The sequence below is a fragment of the Danio rerio genome, chromosome 15, assembly GCF_052040795.2.
Source record: "Danio rerio strain M-AB ecotype USA chromosome 15, GRCz13ab, whole genome shotgun sequence".
NCBI lineage: Eukaryota > Metazoa > Chordata > Actinopteri > Cypriniformes > Danionidae > Danio > Danio rerio.
Window position 1 is genome coordinate 25,529,733 of NC_141035.1, and position 27,795 is coordinate 25,557,527.

Genomic DNA, 27,795 nt, shown 5'->3' on the forward strand with positions numbered 1-27,795 from the left:
AAACCTGCTCCTGGAGGTTCGGTGTTCTGCAGATTTTAGCTCCAACCCTAATCAAACACACCTGAACAAGCTAATCAAGGCCTTACTAGGTATACTTGAAATTTCCAGGCAGGTGTGTTGAGGCTAGTTGGAGCTAAACCCTGCAGGGCACCAGACCTCCAGGAATGAGATTGGAGACCCCTGCCCTAGACGCAACTCAGTACTGAGAACTGTATTATTATTATTATTATTATTATTATTTTCAAAACAAAAATTTGCTATGATTTCAGGCATTTAACATATTTTTTGGACAATATCATAGTAATGTTTTTAATTTTAAGAGTTCTGACCATTTGCAACTTTTCTAGAAAAAAAAAAACATTTTTAAAAGAGACAAAGCGAAGCAGTTCTACAGGTTACCTGACAGATATTTGAAGTAAAAAATAGACTAAACTACAACTTTTTCTTTCACAAAATCATCATATTTTTCCTAGAAGCATATTATGCACAATAATGGGAACATTGCTCACAGCAGGTGATTTGAAGGCTGACGGTAATTGTCTTCGAATGTATTGTTGAAGCTGGTTAGTTATAAAAGTGCTGCTGTGCTTTAAAGAATTGTAAATTGATTTCGGAGATATAGTCTTTGTGATCTTGCCAATGTTGCATCCCATGAGGTCTCAGCAAATTCAACCGTGCACCAATTGTTTTTCGTGACATCTTTGGAGAGAATTTGAATGTGCTATCAATCTATAACCTATAATGAATGATACTTTTTAAAAAACACCCAAAATTAGGATATTATTATTATTATTATTATTATATTAATTATTTTTATGTTACTGTTTATTAATTGACCTTCAGCTTAGTCCCTGATTTATCATTATATAATAATCATTTTATTATTATATAATTATATATGAAAATAATTCCGAACTACTATGGTTTTATATACACTAAAGGGAATATGGTAGATAGTAAATTACAGTAAATAACCTAGTTGAGTTATTTAACATGACATTCATACAAATTTGCAAGGGTAAAATAAGGTTGTCTGTGTTAGTTCAGTTCACTTCTAACTTTAAGACAGGAGTTTAATGCAGTGCACCTTTAACATTTAAACAGTTTTCTTTTCTATTAAAGTCAGATATCTGCAAGACCGCCTTGGCCTTTATTGGCTGTCTGACTTTTTAAGGCAACCTGAAAAGGCAGAGTATCAGATCCCACCTTTAATAAAAAGCTTTTGAGAATGCATTTCATTTGCTTACCAAAAAGATCACATCTGCAATAACTGGAGTACGCATTTCTAGTCATTGCTGTGGTTATGCATATGAGAAATATTATTTTTTGAGACCTCATATAAAGGATTCTTCACTCTTATTCACTGCCATTGTACTTCTCAGTCATTGCACATTCACCGTCTCCTCATAAACAAGATCCTCCAGAGGACCAACATACTGTATAGATCCATTTTTATTTCTATTGAGTTCTGAGGAGCGGTGTCTTTTGTCGCTACTGTTAATGTAGTTGTCGATTCCTCCCTAGTCATTTGAATAGGATGCTATTGTTTTTTGCCATGTCAGCACAAGCTAAGCACCATCCATTCGTCTAGAGGCATTTGAAAAGTACTAGTAAGTACCTGTTCTTAACCCAAGAGTCAATTTGATTCACTTCAAATGGGCTTGAAATTGAAAAGCTCATTTTCTGAGATTGATGTAAAGGATTATACTAAATTGGACTGCTTACAAACGATTCACCACAGCAGAATCCAACGCCCTCAAATGACTTTTTTTTTGTTTTTTACATATGCAAATACTGTATAAGGAAATTAAATACTTGTTATATGTGCAATAGAATAGAATTCAGGCCATGTACCACAAAATGATAGGAGTTAAAATATTGGACCAACATAAAAAACAAAAAGTGACAGTCATGGCACTGTCCATCGTACTAAAAATAATCTTAGTATAACTATTTTATTATAGTATTTTACCTTTTTCTTTAAACATTTTTTGAAAACCAATTGAAAGGTGAGGTCCTGTATTAGCACTTAACCACCAGATAAACTGATCTAAAAACAGGATTCTAATGATTCAACTACTGTATTTTTTCCAGCACAAACTCACAGCAGTTTGCAATGTAGAATTTTACTTTACTTCATACAATCTCACCTGAACGTTTATATATATATATATATATATATATATATATATATATATATATATATATATATATATATATATATATATATATATATATATATAATAAATTATATATTATATATAAATATTACAGCTGCTCGATTCTAAAGTGAGAATCGCGTTTATTTTTTTTGGTTTCTCATGATTCTGTAGATATAAAATAAAGGTTAATGTAAGTGGGCTATTATTATTGCTTTGTGTAGCTGTACTGTTAGATAAAATGCAAAATTTTGCATAGACTTAGAATAGTGGACTTGAACAGACTTCAAGTGGGTATTTTTGCATTTCGACGGGTTTTTTGGATACTTTTTGTGCTAGAGTTAGTTAGCTACATCTGGCAACACTTTATGCTCTTTTGGTTTCATTTTCACTGCTAAGAGTGGTTCATACTTCCCTCGCGGCTCCCAAACGATCACTCTGTGCCACAAACTAATTGTTATTTTACAACTTTATTACCTGTTATTCGCAGCCTAGGCAGGTTCTGTTCACTAAAGTAGATTTAAATTCACAGACATGCGCCAGCCCTCTCTGTGGTAACAGCTGACGGTCAGCTCAAATCACAAGTGATTTTGCGGTCGAAAATACATTATTACATGAAGACAGAAACAAACTTTATGGGGTGCATTATATCTTATAAATAAAGTATGTGACTCTTTCAACACCATTTGGAGGTGTCCACGTTGCCGAACAACGTATTTAAAACAATGTGAAAACTTTGCTTCTCTTCTAAACTTGAAAATATGGTTGACAGAATTGTAAAAATGCTGAATTAAGTTTGTCTAGGGCAGGGGTGTCCAAACTCGGTCCTGGAAGGCCGGTGTCCTGCTGAGTTTATCTCCAACTTGCTTTAACACACCTGTCAGGTGGTTTTCAGTTTATCTAGTAAGGGCTTGATTAACCGATTCTGGTGTGTTTGATTAGGGTTGGAGCTAAACTCTCTAGGACATTGGCCTTCCAGGACAGAGTTTGAACACCACTGCTCTAGGGGGTTGAATCGTTTTTTTTACGATTAATTGTGCAGCTATATAAACAGTTGGTTAAATTTGCTCAATCATTTTTTCAGTAATTGGATTTATGGACGTAAAATCTTGAAACATCTAGTTCAACCTTTAGCTGACTGAAATATCAGACTGAAGTGGGTTGTATAGTACTTTTTTTATTGGATTGGATTGCACTGGTTTGCAATTAGACACCGAATCTGCACATGCATGTTCAGTAATGTGCAAGTAATGTAATGAATAATGTAATGTAACATTATTCTGATTGAAAACTTAAATATCAATATAAACATAGACAGTGACAGTTATTGACTGGCCTTATTTCTAATAGTTGTTTTCATACAAATGACTCACTTGTCTCATTTTCCTAATTTTTTAATAACTGAGTGACAGACAGACAATTTCTAACCCTAATAAACAAACAAACTGTTTATTGTGCTTTACAATAAAATCAGTTGAAAAGACTAAACTAGTAGCAGTGGAACAGCATAATCATACTTCAGTCAAACAATTACTAAACTATACAGCAGAGTGCTACACCATGCGCCAGATCAAAAAGATGGACTTTAAAACCGAAAATGAAAGAGCAGATGTGATATAAATCAACAGCTTAGAGTCTGGGGAAGCTACCTACAGTACTATTCAGCTTGGACTTACTGATAAACAGAAGTCTCTGGTTGGGCAACGGGGGAGATCTGACTGAATATTGTTCAGTCAGTAGATCAGAGGGGTAAAATGGGAGCCAGGCCATTTCAGAGCTTAAAAACAAAGTAATATCTTAAATCTACTCTGAAATGCACTTGCAGCCAGTGTAGTGAACATAAAACATGAGAAATGTGTTGCCATTTTTGGCCTGCAGACAGAAGCTTAGATACCATATTTTGGACTTTCTGTAATCAGAAGAGAACTGACTGAATAATCCCAATGTGAAGTGATTTATAAAAAAATCAGTTTGAGGGAAAAAAGGACTTAAATTACTTAAATTAAAATAAAAAAATTGTATGATTTTATGTAAATGCTGCAAAAAAAAAGAAGCATATTTTGGCACCAAATGGAGGATGAAGTATTTTATTATAATTAAATGAAGTATTTAAACATGCTTCATACCCCCAGCCTGATTTCACCAAACAGGACATGTTCCTCGATTAACATGTATGTTGAACAGCATTCCAATCAGCCAGAGAAACCCAAATTTAGGCTTACGGTTAGGTTTATACACTTCTACATAATTGTTATGCAACTATTTTTCCCCTCTGGTTTCGAGTATAATTTACAGGGTGGTTGAGTTTAGAGGTAGGGAATTGGTATGGATTACATTTTCCACCAAAAATTATGTTACAGGGTCAACATAGATGTTAATCCAAGAACGCATCGTATTTGGCGAAATCATGACATGCTGCTTTTAACCATTATGTTGGAATCACATCTCGCAGGTTTATTAGAATGGTCAGGCAAGCAATGGTCTACACAGGTGCAAACAGTTGTATAAGGGCAATCCTGAATCGTAGTCAGATACACATGCAGATGGTCAGAAGGAAAGCGGCAGACAGGGATAAATAGATTCACAAGACGAGGATCAAAACACGGCAAATAAAGACAAAGGAAATGCGTTGTAATGTCACTTTAACATAACAAGACTCAGAAACAACTGTATGTTAGTGTGCTGTATTTATAGTCCAAGTAATCAGTCTGAGCAACTTTAGCTGTGAGTGTTTGCAATCACTGGTGACTTGGAGCAGGTGTGTGTGTTGCATGACTGAATATGTAGTCCATGACATGGCGGATTTGTAGTTCATGTGAATGTGAGTGTTTACCAGCGATCTCTGGATGTTAGATCGCTGGTGATCATGACAGTCTCGCATATATTTGGTTGTTCAAGTAAATTAGCTAGGCTAACTTTTAAACTTTCTTGCTTTGCAGCTATGCATTTTGCTTTAACTATCACAGGACATGTTCTATGACTTTTGGCGTTTGCCCCTTTTTGTTGATAATTACACAAACTTATTATTATTAACTTGTGCAATACATTACAATTCTGTTTGCACACCAACTACATACGCAAGCACTGTACAATTATTTCACTGTATCTATTATTTATTATTATATAGTTATTATATTATTATATATTATATAATTCTCTGCAGTGATCATTGTTTATTGTTTTGTTTATTTCTGTACATTTCTTATTGCTGCTGTTGTTATTGCTTGTAACACTGCAATGACAATAGAGTCTCTTTAGTCTTTATATCGGTCGATTGGCGTGTTGTTAATAGGCTGTTTTTTTTTCTTTAATTTTTGTACTTTACAATATGAAATAGCAAACCTGAATAAAATTCTGTAATTTCTGAAAGATCAATTATATAAAATGTAAAATTACTGATTGATTATTATTTTTTCTAAATGTTAACCAAGTTTTGGTTTAAAAATGCAATCATTAATTCTTAAAAAAAAACACATATGTCTATGATTTATACTGAAAGCAAGGGTCAGTTTTTGTCACCATAGATTATAGTGCATGTTAAATCCACATTTTGGTTGTAGTTTAGACTCATTATGAAGACTTGACTAACCCATTGTTTTATAGTAAGTCATGAGTTTTTTTGGGGTTTTTTTTTTTTAATGACCAATTTCTTCTGTATTGTGAATGGATGTTCAGTTTTAAGGGTCAGCCTAAAAATGCTTCCTTTAAACAATATTAAACAAACAAACAAAAACAAAAGACAGAGGAAAAAAATTCCCAAACTATCAGAAATTTAAAGACACACATTTTTTTGAGAATGGGAATAGACATGGGATTTTTTTCTTACAATATGGGTCGTGCTTGCCTAATTAAGATCCACAATCCAGTAGATAAAAATTAGGCTACTTCTGTAAACAACGAAATGGAAGATTGTTAGTATGCAAAAGCAGCGGGAAACCCAGTATAATCAAATAGTGTGTGCATGTCAAAAGATTAAATGCAATTTAGTCTGATTTTAGAGCCGATTGTAATTGGAAAACAGCTCTCCATATAAACAAACCTGCTGTTTTTATCATTTACCACATGAAAAAAAATTAATTTGGAAAGTGTTTCCAGCAATAATGTATGGGATGCATTGTGTCGAAAATAGCTTTTTTTATTCTGCCTTGACTAATTAACTAATTTCTCTGTCTTAAAACAAATAAAAATAAAATAAAACAATTAATGTCTTTGTTTCGTCTATAGATTTTATTAAAAAGAATAATGTTGTGTAGACACTAATATATTTATATACATACACTATATTTATAATTATCATTACAAATTCCTAATTTAATATTTTGCTTTAGGCATCATATCATATTTAACATCATGGGATGCACAGTGGCGCAGTGGGTAGCACGTAGCACATTCGCCTCTCAGCAAGAAGGTCATTGGTTTGAGCCTCGGCTGGGTCAGTTGGAGTTTTTGTGTGGAGATTGCATGTTCTCTCCATGTTCACATGGGTTTCCTCCAGGTGCTCTGGTTTCCCCTGCCGTCCAAAGACATGCGGTACAGGTGAATCGGGTAAGCTAAATTGTCCATAGTGTATGTGTGTGAATGAGAGTGTATGGGTGTTTCGCAGCGATGGGTTGCACCGGGAAGGGCATTTGCTACGTAAAACATATGGTGGATAAGTTGGCAGTTCATTTTGCTGTGGCGACCTCTATTTAATAAGGGGATTAAGGTGAAAAGAAAATGAATGATATCATGCAGAAGTTGCTGGTTTGTTTAAAGCAGAGATGCTTAAACTGAAGTTGGCCCGTGCTAGCCTTTTAATTGGCCCACCATCCCATTTGAGAAGAGAGGGAGGATGATGGAGAGCTTAGTTGGGGTGAATATCTCTGACAATGATTGTCACTTTTAATTTAATGTAGCCTTTTATTTATCTTGTCATTTGTTCGTTTTGAAAATGAATCTGACTTGTAAATGTAAATACTGTCACACAACGGATAGAGGGCAATGGACAAGACATCAGCAAGCAAATCAAATCAAAGGCACATTCAGTTTGGTTTTTGGCCCTTCATAAGAAAAAGTTTGGGCACCCCTTCTTTAAAGGATTTTGATCTGACCAGTGTGTCTTTCAAGAAGTTATTGAATCTTCAGTTCGTCACAATGCTTGTAATCAAAAGGTTATAAGTTGCCTACACATGTGCATTATACTGTGCTTGGCTCTTCTCCTTTCAGTAAGACTCTGTAGTGCTGTTGTGAAGATGTTTACTCTCTCTATATATAACAAAATAAGCAAACTACATTTGTATGCACCCCTTTGTTCTGTTTTCCCCCTCTCTCTCTCCTTCTTTTACCCACTTCTTGGAATTGAACTGAAAACTGAAGCTTTGTGATTTATCATGGAGGCTAAATAAATCCAGCAATGGGTTTTGTAGTTCAGAATGTCAGACATTGTTAAGACCAGGCAGATTTATCCATCGAGGATATCACAGATTTCTCCGCAGTAAAGTTTTAACCTGCGAGCGACCTTCTAGTATCATAGTGATTCAGTATGCATCGTGAAACACCAATCATTCTCTTTTATGGTCGTGGTTTAGAATGTTGTGAACCTACTGACTTTAACAAGCTTTTTGTTTATGCCCTGCTAAAGCCGGAGTGGAGATATGAGTGAATTGGTTCTCAATTGATCTTCATCGTTTTTTTGCATTTCAATACACTTTTGACAAAAAGTATCACTTTATGAATTATTATGAAATAATTGAAATATTTACTAAAGAAATGGGCCAAACATATTTAGCTAATAAATATAATTAAATATGAAAAAGGTTCATTAAAAAAAACATTACAACTTCCTTAAACGAATTGCATCCAACAATAAAAATTAAAAATCACAGAGCAACCCACGGAACAATTTTAGTAAAACATATTTTAAACTAGGACTGCACGAAATTGGAAAAATCAAACATTGCAATATTTTTTTTATTCAGCAATATATGTTATGTGAATACAATATAACTAAAATACAGTAATACTGCATATTTTTCATTGTATAAACAATTCAATAAGTTATCTTCATACATTTTTCAGCTACACTGTAAAAAATAACTCCGTAAAATTAATAGTAAAAAAACTGTAGCTGTGGTTGCCAGTATTTCACCGTTAAATATACGCTACAAACCGTAAAAGTAATTTCTCATTTTTACAGTAAAATAACGTATTTTATGAATTTCTAGAAGTAATATGTCTGTATTTTAAATTTCCAACATCTACAAATATTTTGTTACACAGATAGACTCATTAACACAACCATATGATGAGAAAGTTACATAATGAACCAATGCTCATCACAACCAACTTTTCCCACAAGCATTGTTTGTCAGCATTAGATACAACATAAACCTCTAATGTACATAACTGATGCAAAAACAACTAATAAGATCCTTATTAATGTCAACATAAAGCACAAAAAGTGACGTGCCATGCAGGGAATAATGGGAAAGTCAATTTACGATTATTCACTGTATATATTAAGGAAATATACTGTTAACCAGGTTACAGATTTTTACTGTAGCATTTTTATTTTTTTACCATTAAAATCACAGCCAATTTTACAGTGTACAAACTGTACAGTTTCTTATGCCTAAATAATTTTACAATACAGTCACAGGCCTCAAAACACACTCAAATTCAATTTAATTAAATTCAAATAAATTCAATTCAATTCAAATAAATTCAAGAACAAAACATAAATACACTTACACAACAATTTAAAAAAATCCATCAAAAAACAATGGCATTGAGAACAAATGTCTTCTTGCCTTTTTTGCTAAAGGGACTTTATACTGTCAAAAGGGCACCATGTAAATGATGGTGGAGTTAGTGGAATTGTGCACAACTCTTAGACTCAACATTGCACATTCTGCAATGTGACTATTGTGAATGATCACATTGCAATATCGATGCTAAAACAATATATTGTGCAGCCCTATTTTAAACTATGCTTTGTTTAAAGTGACATTTACCTCAGGAAAGCCATTTAGCATTCAAAGCTTGTTAGAAATCAGAGAATAAAAAAATACAGAGAGGACAACAAATTTATGCAGTTTATGCATTATATAATATAGCACAGTTTTATTAAGCTCATTGTGTATTTAATGTCATTGCTAAACTCTCACAATTGTGTCAGTCGGATTTAGAAAATAAAAGATATCGAACCATACATCATTTTGTTTTGCTGTTTATTTAGATCCAGATTTAACTTCAGTGGTGACCAGGTTTTATAATGTTTCAATCTATATTTGCTTTCTGATATTGATCTATAATCATTTAGATGTAGGCCAACACTGGCAAATATCCCAGAACTGCTCATCCAAACTAAAATTTAAATTTTTATGGAAATAGGATGATTTCTGGTAAAAAATACACTTTTTGCCTTTCATCTTTATGACAAAAATATTTACCTAAGTTCACCCTGCTTAACCTAATTTAATCACATTGTGCTGTTATATCAAAGACAGAATACATTTTGTGATTTAGGCCATGATTGACTGAATGTAGCTGTTGTTATGATGATGTAGCTTTTTTTTTTTTTTTTTTGCTTTTAGTAAAGTAAAATAAGTAGCACACTGTTTACAAAGAACATTAGTCTTTTCTATAGTGAGGTATTTTCTTTCACAAATGGATTTGTAAAATGCTGCGTATGTGTGTTTACCAACTTTTAATGAGCTAATGTGCTGTTTGCTAATGGTTGGCTGTGGACAATACTTTGCCACTTCTTTAAATAATACATCATTACCATTTCTGGAACAGAAATAAATCCCGAAAAATCACCCAAGCATGTCCTCCTCCTGTGGAACAGAAGAGAAGTATTTTGAGTTCAGCATTAGTTATGATAGCAGGCTATTTAATTTCTGACAGCAATGAAAACGATGCTGTAAGAGATATTAGTGCAATTAAAAAGCATTTTACTGCTGTTTAACAACATAATTACGCTACAGCCAAAACATCTGTCTACAAACTTTCCATAAATATAAAATTTTTGAAGCTTTAAATAGAAATTATGTGATCTAGGAACTCCACACTTAAAAAAAAAAATGCTAGGTTCCAAACAACCTCTTAATCTCAATGCAAATTGAATAAGTTAACCTAATGGTTTTTACTATTTTTAAGTTAACTGAACATTAAACAATTAAACTGTCCCTAAAAAATCTCAAGAACGTCACATCTGTGTTGTTTCAACTCAGTTCAAATAAGTAGTTTAAACAAGCAGCAAAAAAGTTTTTTTTTATTTTTTTTTATTTTTAGTTCAATACAGTGCATGCCATTGTATAAAAAATACTGCCTCACAACTTGTTTAGCCTGAATGAGTAAGGTTAATTTTAGGCCCCAATGACTTTTGTAAAATTAAAAAAAAATTTAAAAAAAATAAATAAACAAATAAATGAACGAAGAAAGTCACTTAAATTTAGAATGAAATGCCAATGAGTATTTTTTATATTTTTTTTATTAAGGTAGCATAATTTTATTGTTACTTTCATACTCTTGTACCCTTTCACTGGCTGAAGAGCAGAAGGAAGGTATAACGTGCATAAGGTAGTTAAATATGGCAATTAAAATAACAATATTTAATGAATAAAGGGAGTTAGAGAAAGTGAGTGGTTAAAGACCTGGGCTGGCGGCCAAAATGTTTAGATTTGAACCCTGAAGGGGAGGTACAGTCATTTTGCCTCTGAATACAACACTTAACCCCAGCTTACTCTTTCTGAGCAGTTCCTTTAACAGATTTATTGAAAGCTGCTTTGGGTAAATTAATGCTTTATTGCTGCTTTTTGATTTACAGTAATAAATTCCAAATGATTGATTTGCACATTTTAATAATAGCCCTTATTTATATGAAGTTGTATTAAAGAACAGTGGTTCATAAAAGTTTTGCTTAGTACACTTATAAAATAAAAATGTCACCTTTCAGTGTTTTAAAAAGAACACATTTAATCCTTAAAGTACTGCCTGGCACTCAGCAATTGAAAATCAAAATGCTTTTTTGAATAGACAATTCAAAACAGGCACTTACTAAAATTCTGCTGGCACTCATATGCTGTTGTCATTCTACAGGAAATGTTCCAAAGAGCACCAGTTGCACAGTAGCTCGGCAGGGTAGCCGAGTAGAGAGCATCTAATGTGTCTTTTGAATCAATTATTTGAGAAAATCTTCAGAAAACAACTGAGGCTGCATCCCAGGATTGCAAAGAGCTCCTGTTAATGCGGCACAGTGTTTGTTTTGGCAGCGTGACACAATGAAAACACAGGCCCAGAGCATGTGTCTCATGGCAATCCTGTTAAAAAATTCCACACTTGCATTGTTTACGTTTGATTCGTCTGAATAAATAAGAAATGAGATTTAATGCTGAAATATCACATGCTGATTTAATTTCAATCCTGATGTGTACATATTTGCTTTCATCCACTTCCAGTCATTTACAACTCCATAAGATAATCATCCAGAAATTCCAAAAAACAAAACATTGTTTAACACCTCAGTGGTGGTTATGAATTCTGCATGCATTCGCAAAGTATTTACCCTGCGGTTCAGTCTTCTCATTGACATCTAGAAGAGAAATCCTCCTCTCTTTTGCTTTTGATTGGCAGCGGATGTCAGCTGTTGAGTGCAGCACAAAAACGCCGTAACAATTCTGTCCGCCCGTTGTTTTGAGCCGAGAACTTTGATGGACACTTAGAGGTATTTGGAGAGAATATGTGATGAAGCCACGCTTATGAATGACAGCTTTGACTTGTTTGTGGTGCAGGAGCCTTTATCTGGCTTTAATTGAAAAAAAAAAAAAGCTTCTGGATTGCTAGACCTTAATTTGAAGGCTTTTACAAAGAGTTGCATCCTGGGGACAGAGCCAGAGCTAATTAATGTTTGGATTGAATTACTCCATATTGTATAGACTCAGTCACTCTGCTTTCAATAGTAAGCCTTGTGGCAGAGTTCTTCGTCTGTTGGAGGTTATTTCCGCATTGGCTGGTCAGAATCAAGCTCTGTTTTGCCACACGAAAGCAACGGGTGCGTTCAGAATAACACATGGTGATTTCGCCTTTGTTTTACTCCCCGCAGCGAGCACTTGTGTTACAAAAACAACCTATGTGCTATTTCTGCAGTATCCCATTACCGATTCAACCCTTCCCTAAAATGACTCAGTCCCCCACACACATGCACATTAATACATGGGGGAAAGGTTTCGTGCAGATGCTGGAATGAGATTTAATGGAAATTATTTATTGGCTTCTTTTGAATGTTGTTTGTACCATACATTTGTCAGATAGCAAATATTTAATACTTAATGGCTTTCCGGCATTCAAAGCACTTTTTTTTTACTTTAGCAGGGCATGGGAATTGTGTGTTTGTCTGGGTTTTAAGCAATAATATGTGTACAGTTTATACTGCAGAAAGCATAATATCACATCATATAATAAGAATATGGAATCCATTTATTTATTTATTAGTTTTCTTTTTGGCTTAGTCTGTTTATTAATCTGGGGTCGCCACAGCGAAATGAACCGCAAACTTATCCAAAATATGTTTTATGCGTTGGATGCCCTTCCAGCTGCAACCCATCACTGGAAAAATATGGAATCCAATTCAACCATTTTATTTGCATAATTATGGTACAATACAGATATTTAAAGGAATATTTAACCAAAAATATGTACTCAAAATGTGTCCTTATGCACTTATTTTTGTTGTCGTTATATTCTTTTCCTTAAATCTATTTGTTTTCCTGTGTTTCGTTCCCGTTTGCTTGATTTACTTTATTACTATGGCTACTTATTGGTTATTGGATTATGTTCACCTGAGCCTTGTTTGGTTCTCATTTAAGCTGCGGTCACACTAGGCTTTTCCTCCCATAGACTTCCATTCATACACACGTGAATACGTCAGACGGGAAACGCGGGGTCATGCGTCAAGTTTCGCAGGTTGCTGCGCTGCAGAGTTTAAGCTTGGTGAACTCTGACCTGCAAAAACACATCACTAGACTGCTTGAGACCAATCGAGGATCAAAACATGACCTCTGTGGACAGAAATAATATGGAGCAATGGATTGCTTTTTAAATGTCTAATCATCTTATTTAATCCTTTTCGCAGAGCTGTTCGACAAAATTTCAAACTCTGGTGTGACCGCAGTTATAGGCTTTGTATTTAGTGCTCAGCACTAACAGCAGGTGTCAGATTATTCTCCTGTGTTTTCAATTTTTTTTTTTTTATCTCATCACTTTCCTTGTTTTGGATGCTGAGTTTTATTTATTTATTGTCTATTTAATAAAACTTTAAGAGTACTGGATCCACCACCCTCATGCCTTAACCATAGTTTGTTGTTGAATAACACCAATATTTTAATTGTTGTTACAAAAGCATTGCAATTTATAATTTCTTTTAGAACTGGATAAAAAAGTAACTTTAAAAACACATGTTTTTTTATAATTGTAAAATATATTGTTGATCTTTTCAATTTATAACAGATCCATCACATTTAACAGTATTCAGAATAGAAAAAGCTATTAAAATTTTAATATAAACATTTAATATAAAAATCAAGCCTAGACAAATATTTAATTTAGCACTAATTCAAAGGTTTATGCAATTTGCGTATATATTTTTTTGTTGTCGTTAATTGTAATATATAAGCCACTATGGAATATAAATCCCTGCATGCTTTAGATAATAAAAATATGACTTTCATCCAAAAAAAAAAAAAAAAAAGATTTCAGATGCAAAAACCTCTAAAAGCCATTTGAAATTTCCTCCAAAAATAAGTACTTTTATCAGGCTTCTGTGTGTAGATTCAGTAATTTCAACTTTATGGCAAAGAATACAGTCTTTTAAAGGTCTTTAAAATTAAATAACAAACATAAGAGTCTGAAAAAAACATTATATTGTATATTACTACAAACTATATGTATGTATGTATGTATGTATGTATGTATGTATGTATGTATGTATATATATATATATATATATATATATATATATATATATATATATAATTGTGTGTGTGTGTTTGTGTGTGTGTTATTTATTTATTTTTTTTATCTACAGTACCATTCATGGTATCAAATTAATATTTAATTTTACATTTTATCAAAGAGGAAAGTCATACAGACTCAACTATCTATCAGCATGATTTGGTTATTGATTTTACATGAAAATGTATTTTGAAGAAAAGGCACCTCACGTTTCACTGAGCAGAGAGAATAAGAGAAAGAGAAAAATAAAAAGTGCATGGCTTGTCTGGGCAGAGATGGGTAGCGGTTTGAATTGAAGACACAGCGGGTCTGTTTCGCATGTTTTCCTTTGAGAGCGATGACAATTTCATAAACGGGTAAGAAACAGAACACATTCTATTTTCATCCTCCTGCTCATAGTCTAAAGACTACATTGTATGCTGTGTGGTGTTTGCAGGCTTTCTCTACTGTATTTTTAATTGCCTGTCAGCTTCTAAACGGAGCCTTTAGCCAGATATTTCCTGCCTAAGTTCATACTGAACCCTTCCTGCATTTCCAGGAAGAATTCCCATCGGTATTAATACTTTCTCTTATAGATTGCAGAGTGTTAACTTTTGTGAATGTGGTGTTGAGGGTGTTTGTGCTAAAAAAGAATAAGATAAGCACATTTAGCGGTTTGTTGAACTGGATTGTGGCTTGTTTAATGGAAAAGATGCAGTTTGTTTTTGCACTGAAATGCCAGATGTACTGTAAAAGTGCTATCCTTCTTTTTTTTTCGCATTTTACTTCCTTTTATGTAGTGTGTACTACTAAAGCTGAAAATGCAAATTACTGTTCATCTGCAATTCTAGCCTTATTTCCTGCACAATTCTGCATAATGACACCCTATAGTCTTTAGCTGTCTGCGAACAATGTCTACTTTGACCCTCATGCGCTGGGTAGTTACTGAGGCTTGGAAAATTTGGCTTTGTGATGTTGACATCATGTATTTCTTCTTTTTTTTAATTCATAATAAAAGCAATAAACAAAGTACAGATAACTAAGATAAACCTTATTAGATCAACAAATGTATGTCTATGCCACATTTTACAGCTTGATATGGACAGTATTACAAACTATTCTCAAATAACATCTTCTCGCAGCTATAAAAGTCATGGCTATAAGGCTACTCTAAAAAATAACACTTCAGATACAAGGAAAAATAATTGCAGAAAAAAGAAAAGCTAATGCCTTTTCAAAAGGTACACTTCATTGATGGTATCTTAAACGTACATATCAGTACCTAAAGTGTACTGTTACCAAAGGGGACCCGGGATGACAACGGAGTTAAGAATTCAATATGCAGTTTTATTTAGAATCGTCAGGCAATGGTCAAAAGGTACAACGAAGAGCATAAGGGCAATCAAGAAGCATAGTCGAGATCACAGGTGGCAAAATAACAGAAACAAGGCAATGATCAAACATGGAAAGACTGGACATGGAAACGCTTCATGGTGTTACAATAAGAAGACTCAGCAAAGTATGTGTACGTGTTGTTTTCATGGTCCATCTGATTAGTCCATCATGAGCTTTCAGCTGTGTGTGTGTGTAATCACTGGGATATAGAAACTGGTGTGTGAGGTGCAGAATGGGAGTTGTAGTTCAGTATAATGGCATATGTGTAGTTCTCCAGTGATCTGCACAGGCTAGATCCCTGGTGAATGTGACATGAACACATTAGTACATTAAATAAAAAGAATATTGTATGAAAAAGGATATTTTATGAAAATGGATATTTTATAATATTTCATAAAATTTGTATTTTTTTTTTTCTGAAAGGGTGTGTGACATGATTTGAAATGAGTCATTGACTGAGTGAGATTGAAATTTGTGATAATGCATTATTGACAGTTAAATTAAGAACTATTAAAGATACTAATACAATACTATTACACCATCTACAACTACTACTGATAAGCTGCTGGGCACAGTCATTTTTCACTTGAACTGTTCAAATCAGTGATTGGTGGGTGCAGTCAGATCAAATAGCCACTCCATAATGATAATGAGTTATACCACTCAGGATTTCTCCACTCAGACCTGAATTTTAGATATTATAAAGGCTGAGCAGCAGACTAAAACTAAGCAACAGACAAACCCATTTTCCTAAAAAGACCGAATCTTTTTCAAACACTGAAAGAAAAGATCTGATTCAGGAGTGTACCCCTTAATGAAAATTCCATGATTATTGTACAATTACAATGGTATGAAAACCTTTTATATCATATTAAATAAAAAAAAAATATATGTTTAGTTTCTTTTGATGTGTGATTTTTCATGATTGGACAATATTTGGCAGAGATAATATTGAAGGTTCAAAAGTGTAATGCGAGGAAGCTGGTCGACAAAGTTGAGGATCCAATTACAGGTTTATTAAAGAGTTTTATTTACTGTCAATGGTTGGAATGGTACATGCAGAGAAACTCAGAGCATGGTCATAAACAGGCAAATGGTCAGTTCAGGAGGTAAACAAAGGAACTGGAGAAGGGTCTAACATGGCAAGGCAAGGGAAAATGCCTCAATACAGATAAACAAGACTCAGCGCTGATGTGTGTATCTGTGCTGTATCTAATGTCTATGTAATCAGTTCATCGTGATCCTCTTGCTGTGTGTGTGTAATCAATGTCAAACAGAAACTGGTGTGTGCAAGGTACTTGCTGGGAGTTTTAGTTAATAACTGTGCCATGTATAGTTCTCCAGCGATCCGCAGCTGCTAGATTGCCGGTGATCATAACGGAAAGCATCAAAATATTAAGGAAATCACCTTTAAAACTGTTTCAAAGTTTTTTTGCAATGCACATTACTACTAATCAAAAATAAATCCCTGATTTATTTACAATAGGAAATAAAAAGTCTTTATAGAATATGATCATTTTTGAATGTTTTAATTATTTTTAGCACAATAGAAAAATTCATTATTGTTATCCATACAGTACAATGTATTTTTGGCAAGATTGTTCTCACTTTTCTCTATACATTGTGTTCTACAAAATGAAGACACTCACAGAAGTTTGGAATGACACAAAAGAGAGTAAATGATGACGGAAAGTTTATTTTTGGGGGCGAATAATCCATTTCAATTAAATCCTATCGTCCTTCAGATTTTTCAATTTGGCTCATTATTTTGCTGCTAACAATTTTAGAGAATGAAAAAGCAGTTTGCACAGCACAAGATTATAGACATTTATTAACCATGCGGCAATAAAATAAAATTACAAGTGTCAGTACAACTGCAGTTCCTACTCTGTATTCCGCTGCTGAAGGTGCTGTTCACAGGCCATGCAAAGCCACTGAAGTTGATTTGCTGTAATTGCATTTGAGCAAAATGATGTGGATGTGCGTGCACTTTCTAATTGTCATTGCATCCAGCTTCAATAAATGAATTAGGCATGTGTTTCCTGACACGAACCCGTTCTTGAACTCTCTGTCTTGCTGCTTGGTGTCGTTTTTTTTTAAACTTCCCTTTTCTTTAAATGCTCTGCAGAAACAAGAGCAAATAAATTGAAAGGACTAAGAGCTGGCACAGTAAGCATTTCAATAAAATAAATATGCATCTGGACCAACTTTTTATCTTCCACTTTTCCCTCTGCATCTTCAAAGCAAAGGCATAGCTAGGATTTTACATTTATCAGACGCACTTAGAAAGAATTTACGTCTTCAAGAAGAAAAACAGCGTCTGTGGTGCAATATAATCACCAATTTTAGATGTGTCCTTATAAATAATAACTATTTATGTGATCTATGTTTTTCCTCCAAAGCAAGCAAAGCATTTCTCACCCTACAATGTTTTTTTGTAAACTCTCCTAAGCAGCAGACAAACTCATAATACACTTCTACTGCAAGGCAAGGCAAGTTTATGTACATAGCACATTTCATACACAATGGTAATTCAACATTATTTACATAAACAAGAATAAAAGAGAATACAAGAAAATAAAAATGATTGAAAAATTTTAAATTGATTAAATCCAGATAAAAACAGATTAAAATGTGTTAAAACAGGTTATAAAACAATAAAAAAAGAAAAGAAAGACATCTCATTCAGTACTTCCTGCAGGCACAGGACGTCAACGTTATTTCATATTTACATTGCATCCCAAAGTACCCCAACATCATGGGGACATTGAATTTGATTTGGAAATGAATATCGGGTTGACGTCATAACCCAACATCAGGCCGATGCCGATGTCTAACCTCCCACCTAAAATAAAGCTAAAATTAACCACGTTGTGTGGACGTTACCACTATGACATCTATTAGACGTTGGATGTTGATCACTTTCCAGTACAACCTAAAATCAACCAAATATCAATATAATTTGACATTGTTATTGGATGTCAAAATAACGTTTTCTCTAGACACTGGCTAGACATAAAATTTTGGTCATCTAACGTCATGACCTTTCCCAGAGATGGGTTGCAGCTGGAAGTGCATCCACTGCAAAAAAATGTGCTGGATAATTTGGTGGTTCAATCCGCTGCGGCGACCCCAAATTAATAAAGGGACTAAGCCGAAAAGAAAATGAATGAACGAATGTTCATTGACCTAAATTGATGTCATGACCTAAATCTAACCTTATATTAACGCCTATGATGTTGTGTGCCTGCTAGGAAGGGACAGCATAAACAGATCTGTCTTAATTTGAATGTCAATTTTAATGTTGAGCACATCTGATCATTTCTTGAAGCTGATTCCAGCAACGAGGGCGTAGTAGCTGAAGGCCGATTCCCCCTTTTCTAAATGAACATTTGTAATTTCTAGTTTAGTTGATCCTAAATATCTGAGTGATCTGTTAGATTTGCATTCAGTGAGCATATCTCACTGTCCTAGGCAATTTAGCGATAGCTTATTTGCTACACTTTTGTGAATACAATAACAAGCCCCAGTCCTTATTTCTTCATGTTTTTAATAATATTTGGATAATGCCACTGAAATGAAACATATTTTGGTGGTGACATGAGTCATTGCAGCAATTATACATAGAGATCAATTTTCTCTACTACTGACATAATATAAGCAGCTGTGAGTTTGACAAATAGCAACATATGTTTATATAGTTCACAAGGTCATTCATTCATTCATTTTCTTGTCGGCTTAGTCCCTTTATTAATCCGGCGTTGCCATCTCAACCCATCTCTGGGAAACATCCACTCACACACACACTCATACACCACGGACAATTTAGCCTACCCAATTCACCTGTACCGCATGTCTTTGGACTGTTGGGGAAACCAGAGCACCCAGAGGAAACCCAGGGAGACGCAGGGAGAACATGCAAACTCCACACAGAAACGCCAACTGAGCCGAGGCTCGAACCAGCGGCCTTCTTGCTTCTAGGTGACAGCACTACTGCGCCACTGCGTCGCCCCTCACAAGGAGTTGAAAAATAAAAACACCCAATTATATGTATTTTTGTATTTATGTTATTATTTATTCCTTTTTTTTAGGAACAAGAAAGATTAGCAAATATTTCACACCTATTTTGGCACCAGTAAATAACTGCTCAGCCTGTTTTCCATACATTTATGGATTTATTGTGGCCCACAGTAAGAGCTCTTACCATCACAAATAGGATAGAAAGTTCTTGTCAGTTATTTCATTGAGTTACACGCATATAATGTGGATTTCTTTCTCAAAATCACAATCTTGTATATAAATGCTGCTGATAATTTAATGTCACTCAGTATGTGCTGCTTACAGTGGTTTTAGACTGCAGTATTAACTACTATCATACATATTAGCCAAATGTTTATAAGCATCTGAAGAAAGCACAAATGTCAGGACATAACAGAACTTCTCCAGTCCAAGGTTATTATAGTTAACTAAAACAAATGAAAAAACAAAAACTAAAATGTTAAAATTGCCGTTAACTAAAATAAAAATAAAAATGAGTTTTTTAAAAAACTAGAACTAATTGAAACTGTATTGTGTACATACAAAACTAACTGAAGCTAACTAAAATTATAGCAAAAATCGCCTTTGTCAATGTATTAAATACATAATCTTACTGTAAGCCTTTTAGAAGTAAATCTATTTATTCCGTGCTGCAGGTGTTTGACCGTACGGCACCTCAGAGTCTGTACTCCTGCAGCCATTGGCCGGATCGAGTTGGCTCTCCTCCAGTCAGTCCTCACTGTTGCTTCCAAAACAACGAATGGACATAACAGAAAGTTTTAATGGAATTTAAATAAGCGAATCATGCTTCAGTTGGGTGGCAAAACTTTACTGTAAGACATTTTTCAGATCATGGTGATGTTTTAACTGACTGAAATTACTGTTGCTGACTACATAATTTTACCATGTTGCCATCGCTGTTTTGCCATGTTGCCAACTTCCCATCGCTGCTGTGTATCTAACCTAAGAAGCAGCCTTGCACACATATTTTACTTAAGGCTGCTATCTTGTGGGCTGTTGTACTTGAATTTGAGGATAGGTAGATGGTAGTAGTAGATGATATTGTTCATGTGTCCTCTGAATACAGGTTTAAAAAAATATGGTTGAGTTTTTTATTATATTATATATTATATTATAATATTATATATTATACATTTTTATTATATGTTTATTCTGTTGATTTTGAATCTTGCACCTAACAAATATCCTTATTTAGAAAAACAATAATAATACTAATACTAAAACTAATAAAAACTCAATTAAATCTAGATAATTTCAGAATATAGAAACTAAAAAAACTAATAAATCTGCATCTAAAACTAATTAAAACTAACAGAATTTGAAAACAAAAAGTCAAAACGAAATAGAAACTAAAACTAGTGAAAAATCTAAAACTATTATAACCTTGCTCCAGTCCCCCAAAACATCCTCAGACCCCCTTGTAGGTTAATTGTTCTTCTATACTCTATAGAAATCACACCGCACCACACTGACGCAAACATTTTGAAACATAGAATATTATTCATGAAATAGCTTCGACAGTACACTAAAAAGCTACATCAATGTATGGTAAACTTATGCTAAATTTCTACCACTATTATTGAAGAGACAGTTTTACACAGTTTCATGCACACACAATCTCTCACTGTTTAATTTATTCACATAAAATCTGTTCTTCAAACCACTTCATCTCTGTCTGGTTTAAATTGTGCAGATTGCTTGCTCTAAAGAGCAGTTGCTAAAATAACACATCAAGTGGTTTCTTTCCTCCATTGCATTGGCGTAATATGCACTTGTGGATTTTCTCTTGCATACAACATTTGTTCACAGTGCAGAATTGATCAGTTTTATGGCCTTGAAGTTGAACATAAAAAGGCAACATACCTTTAAATTACACAACATTTTTTCGATTACAGGAATGCTTTAATTACATTTCCCAACAAATACCTGCTCGGATCGTAAAGATTCATTTACTCACACCAAATATTCCTCAACAAATGATGGCAGGAAAGGTTTAGAAAGTTTAATTTGCTGCAGCAATAAGTGAATTTAAGATCCCTATCAGTCTTTTTTATAAGTACTCTATATTAGCATACCTCCCCAGGTGAGGGCAGCGCATGTCATACAGTTCAAGCATCTACCGCTGGATGTCATCTCACTAAAGTTGTTAAAGCTCATATTTTTGTTAATCTTGTGTTCATCTAATGACTCTTCTGTCTTTTGAATCTGTTACGTGCTTTGGCTGAGCACAAAGATAAGTTAATATATTAGTTTATGTAACCACATACACTGATTCCGCACATTTGACTGATTGCTATATTGTATAAACTTATTGTATGCTATACTTTTATAATAGCCATTATTGATTATTAAATCTAATATTCAGCAAAAGAGAGGATATGTTTCGTACTTTTCAATAAAAAGAAAAGGAGGCAGTTATGTTATAGGTTCTGTTTTGCATACGGTGAAGATGATGGTTAGATAAATATATAGAGATAGGACACCTCAACATTTTATTGTCTATTAAGTTAATATCAAAATGAAAATAGTCAGTTCCTCATATCATGTTTTCATTTTATTGTAAAGATAGTGAAACAAGGTAGCCAGGGTGATGTGAATGACGGTGTAAAGCTAACTGTTCACTTTGAAGATTTACCCGACGTGTCCTCGGGTTTTACGTATTAAACTTGCGAAGTCTGAACTTACAAGGAGAGAATGCAAGACTGAACTTTGTGTTGTCAGGCTAATTTCTGCAGCCACACCTCCATTTTCAGATGTCTCTGTTTTCCCCATCCACACTGACACAGAGCAACAGTGGTTTAAAACAAAAATGGCCTCTCCAGCGTTTTCAAGGGCTTGAGAACTTTGGGGTAGTGCGGACGGAAAACGTAACAGTAGCAAAAAGTTATGTGTTTTAAAACTAAAATATAGTAGTGTTAGTAGTTATTATATCACCTTACCCTAATCCTAAACCCAAACCCAACTATCACTGTAAACCTGTGGCAAATTTTGAATGTAAACAGAATTCATGGCAAATGAAATAGATTCTAATATTTATTTTTAATTTACTCATAATATGTAGCTTTAAAAAAACTATTCTAAATTTGTGCCCACTGTTTTTATTTGTTGGAAGAAAAAAAACATATGATTTTTCCAATCATATGTTTTTTTTCTTCATATGTTTTCTATCATATATGCTGGTTCTTAAAAAGGATTCAATCAATACTTTTTACTCTTTAATCTAAATTTGTAATTTAGGTAAAAAAATGTAATGGGCAGGCCTATTTATTTTATTATTTTTATTTATACACTGCAATTCCAAAGTCATGTCATTATACAAATTTGACTTCATAAACCACCAAAACCAGTACAAGTGTGTGTTTGTGTGTTTGTGTGTGTGTGTGTGTGTGTGTGTGTGTGTGTGTGTGTGTGTGTGTGTGTGTGTGTGTGTGTGTGTGTGTGTGTGTGTGTGTGTGTATGTGTTGTGTGTGTAAATAGAACAACATACAGTAAAAAAAATTGTGTTAAAAACAAAACAAAAATTAAGACATTATATAAAGACATTTTGTGGATCTTACAAAAACAGTTTGGCAATTAAAAACTGCATTTTGGTGTTTACACATTCGCAATATTCATCTGTTAAACTGTTCTAAAATGTCTTACTCTATGTATTTGATGTTTCACCACAAATAGGGCAATAGGAAAATAGGAAATTATAGAAAAAAAACTGATTTGCATTCATCATACTGAAGTATTTGTGTTGCTTATTGTGTTTCAGGTGGCTGTGTGAAGGGGGACCCCCAGGGCTGGACCCATGAGGAGTCAAAGAAGATGCTCGCAGCCTGGGCGCCTCTGCTCTTCTTAGCCATGTGGGTGAGAAACGCCACCAGTGGCCCGCTCTCATTCAGAATAGGTGAGTAAATGTCTAGCCGCTTCTAAGCTGTAAAGCACACCGCTATCTCTGGCCTGCATCTCCCATTCGCCCTCATGCTGAACGGTGTAATTTGTAATCGCTGTTAATTAAAGTGATGGGGTTTCACACCAGATTTGCTGCCTTAAGGCGGACTGTAACTCCCAGAATTAACACACTGGAAAAGGAGGATGAGCATGTGGACGGCGCTTGTTTTATGTTGACGCCGTAAACAAAGGCTAGTAGAAAAATTAACGGTTTGCGGTGTTGTAACACTTGAGGAAGTCTGACTCATTGAGGTCACTCTATAAATAAAGACTCTGGTAACACTTTAGTTTAGGGAACAGGAAATAGATTCCTGTTCATGACTAAAAACTCTATTTGTAAATGACTAGTTAGGGTTGTGTTAGGCATTATAAAGCATTTATAGGGCATTGATTGAGCATTTTTGTATTCTTGCTTCATAGCTCCCTTTTTTGTCCTATAATGAGCAAAACAAAAGAGGTTGGGGTTTGTTATTGTGTATAGCAATATACTGTATGTAGGTTCAGGATACTGAATCTGCAGCTTACTGCATATATTGTATGACATTTAAGGAGGGTTATACATAGAAAGCAAAATAATGAACCAAACGTAATGATACTGTAGTATGTTAAAATATTTTAAAGTTCCTATTTTGTATTTACATGAATTTTCTTTATTTTCACCCCTCAAACCAGCAAGCTTGTATATTAAATATTTATTTCTACTTTTTTTTTTTACCTGGAGTATTTCATATTTTAGTCATGCATACTATAGTTATTTGCACATGACTTACTGCATGTGTATGACTGAATTTGAATTTCAATGCATGCCTTCACATGATCGGAAAATCATTGCGCTATTATACAAAAACATACAGTTATTCTGGTGTTGAATGCCAGTATACAGCTGAATGCATAAACAGTTATAGCTGCTGTTGAATGTCAACAAATTATGGTTTACTTTTTATGATGTCCTTGTGACAGTATAATTGTATATTTAAGTTTTGCGTAGTAATATTTACTATAAGTTAATTGTTTATAGTTATTAGTGTTATTAACAACATACTTTATTGTTATTAATGTGCTGTTTTAGTGTATGTGTATAACAAAAACACTATAAAATAAAGTGTTACCATAGTTATCCATCCATTCATTTTCTTTTCGGCTTAGTCCCTTTTTTAGTCAGGGGTCGGACTCTAGATTATCATTATTTTACCAAAATAAAATATGATGATGCCTTAAATTTTAATTATTTAATTAGGACAGTATGGTCTGACTTTGCTTAGACAAAAGTCTTGTCACTTAACATAAATAATGTACAGATGGAATATACTGTCATTGCGCAGTGGAAAAAAGAATTATTATTGTGTATGATTCTCATGAGCTTGGAGGACTGCATCCATACATCTCTGCAATGACTCAAATAACGTATTAATAAAGTCATCAGCAATGGCAAGGAAAGTGTTCTTGCAGGACTCCCTGAGTTCATCAAGATTCTTTGGATTCATATTCAGTGCCTCCTCCTTCCTCTTACCCAAAACATGCTCAATAGCGTTTATGTCTGGTGACTTGGCTAGCCAATCCTGGAGCACCTTGACCTTGTTTGCTTACATGGACTTTGATGTGGAGGCTGAAGTATGACAAGGAGCGCTATCCTGCAGAAGAATTTGACCTCTTTTGTGATTATCTTGATACCTCAGGGTGTTGGTGTTGACATCCACTCTGCAGATCTTTTGCACACCCCCATACTGAATGTAACCCCAAACCATGATTTTTTTTCCTTCACCAAACTTGACAAATATCTGTGAGAATCTTGGGTCCATGCAGGTTCCAATAGGTCTTCTGCAGTATTTGTGATGATTGGGATGCAGTTCAACAGATGATTCATCTGAAAAATCTTGCTTCTGCCAATTTTCCAAATGATCAACTAGAAGTCAAGTTGTTATTTGTTGCTCTTACAACTGGGATTGATGACAAGATTTCTGTCAGGTAGTGTACTCATTGTATACATACAGAAAATATATTTTGTCATATTTGCATCAATGTATTTGCTATTTCTAAATGGACCACTTTAAGTTATTGTATGTGGTCAGGTAAAGGTAGTTTATATATATATTTTTATTGCATTATTATTATTTTTTGTGGATTTTTTGCTACCTCCAAGTGACCCTTTTAGGCTTGCTTAAGGTTTTGTTTAGGCTTTGTTTACTAACAATAACAATATTTTAATATATTGTTTATTTTTCACATAAAAAACAAAGTTATGCAAGTTTGGAATAACATTACAGTAAGTAAATGATGACAGAATTATCATTTTCTAGAAAAAAAACTATATTCAACATCAAAGAAGCCATTACCATCAGCCTTAGTTTTGTTGCTTTCCCAAAATTACTCATTACCCAGTTCAGAAAACAGTAGAAGCAGCAGTTTAAGAGAGGTATTGCAGCATTCCAAGTGAATTATTTGCAAAGTCCTTGATGCATTAAAGCAGTTATGTGGTTCTTAAGGCAATTGGCGTTGTACCATCAGTGACATTAATGTCCAAAACATCGCGCTGTATGTTTTATATTTGCGAGAGCACTTCAGACTTAGCGTTTATGTAAAATTACTTTCAATTACATCCTCCCAGAGAGAGCTCTAATAATGTCAGTCATAATGCTGAAGTATAATTAAATGCTAACAAAAATTAGCACAGGGCTCAGATACTCCGGTTAAGAGATGTTGTTTTTGTGAGTTGTGTTTATTAGCGCCCACACAGTCTCTGTCTCACTGGAGAAAAGCATTAAAGGACCTTCCCCTCATTAAGGAAATGAATATAGCTGTTTAAACTGACTTCATTATGAAAGAGAAGAAGCAAAGCGGAAGGAAAGATAGAGCAAAAAATAAATAATAAATAAATAAATATAAAGTAAAGCAGCCCATTTAATGGAGGTCTGGGCTTTCAATGAAGATGAGAATGCTGTCTAATCTATCTGGCGCCATATTGAGCAGCACAAAATGTAAATTTAGTTCCAGCTGATTTAGCGTGTGGTTTTGCGCGTGTGTTGTGTGTAGAAGTGTGAAGCTGTTAATTCACTGTGCTTGTGAGATGTTTGTGCTCGGTGAAAGAGCATTGATCTGCTTATTTGGTGGCATATTGCAGAAACAATCCCTCTGATTCAAGCGGCTCGGGGATCAGATGAGGCAGCGTGCTCTCATCCACACAAAACAAGCTTCTGCTTCGGTAGATCAATTATTAGCTTCTGTTTCTGTCATCTCCTTTGTCATTCAAGCGGTGAACAGACTTACCAGGGTATGGTTGGGTAATTAAGCGGCCCTGCTCTCCTCCTCCACTTCTCCCTTGTCTCCTCACCTCCTGCACCTAGCGAAGCACCTCCACAGTAAAGCCGGCTCATCGCTGTCTTGTTTAGTTGACGATTAATTAAAAGGTGTGGCTTCTGTTTTTACCAAAGCGGCTCTGTCGAAGTCTTGTGTAAATAGCGTAGGTGGCATTAACCTCTTTTCTTTCCCGGCACGTTGATGTGCTGCTGACTGCTCTGCTGGAGATGATATTTAACACGGCTGCCCCTCCTGTCCCAATGTCACTGTCTGGCTTGCACAATGAAGGCCAAAATAGCATTCTGGTGTCAGGCAAACAGATATGCGGTGCTGTTTGGATACACTCACGCAGAAATAAAGGTACATTAGCTGTCACTATGGTTGTACCTTTTTAAACGGTGCACTTTTGTACTTTTTGGATACAACTATGTACCTTTAAAGTTACATTGTGAACTTTTAGGACCTTTTAAAAACCACTGTAAAGTGACTACTTTTTGTACTTGTATATATGAGAGGGTATTTGTTGATAGTCTCAATCTGACTGCACATTCACACCGAAAGCGGCGAGAGCGCCAAAGTAGCCGGAAGTCATCCATTTTCAATGGGAGCCAGCAACGAGGAACAGCGCGACGTGTCTTTGCCGGTGGCGGTGTCGAAAGTTGAAATCAAATGAACTTTATGGTTATGAGCTATGACGCGGTTTGGCGACAAGCAGTTGGGATGTAGAAGTGTCCCACTTGAGAATAATCCAGAGAATTTAGTCACTGTGAACTTTGGTTCTGACCATAGTTGTTCCCAAGAGTTTGATTACTGCGGTCGCCAGATTTCTAATTATTTACAATGTTCTCTTACAGTAACATACATTAAAAAAAATTACTGGAGAGTTACTGATGTGTATTGTATATTAAATATATAATTTTTTTCTTTAAAAAGCAGGAATCTCATGCGACAATACAAAACAGCTTTGCTGCTTCAGAATATT

At 34.5% G+C, this 27,795-nt stretch overlaps 1 protein-coding gene across 6 annotated transcripts in view; it reads left to right on the plus strand.

Annotated features, from left to right (window-relative positions):
* grik4 (glutamate receptor, ionotropic, kainate 4) overlaps positions 1-27,795 on the plus strand; it is a 647,123-nt gene that overhangs the window by 301,876 nt on the left and 317,452 nt on the right. For all 6 annotated transcript variants that reach the window (XM_087284137.1, XM_087284133.1, XM_087284134.1 and 3 more), the window contains one exon: positions 23,341-23,475. In XM_087284137.1, coding sequence (XP_087140263.1) covers positions 23,394-23,475 — 82 coding nt within the window. In that variant the 5' untranslated portion in view covers positions 23,341-23,393. The remainder of the gene's footprint in view (positions 1-23,340; positions 23,476-27,795) is intronic.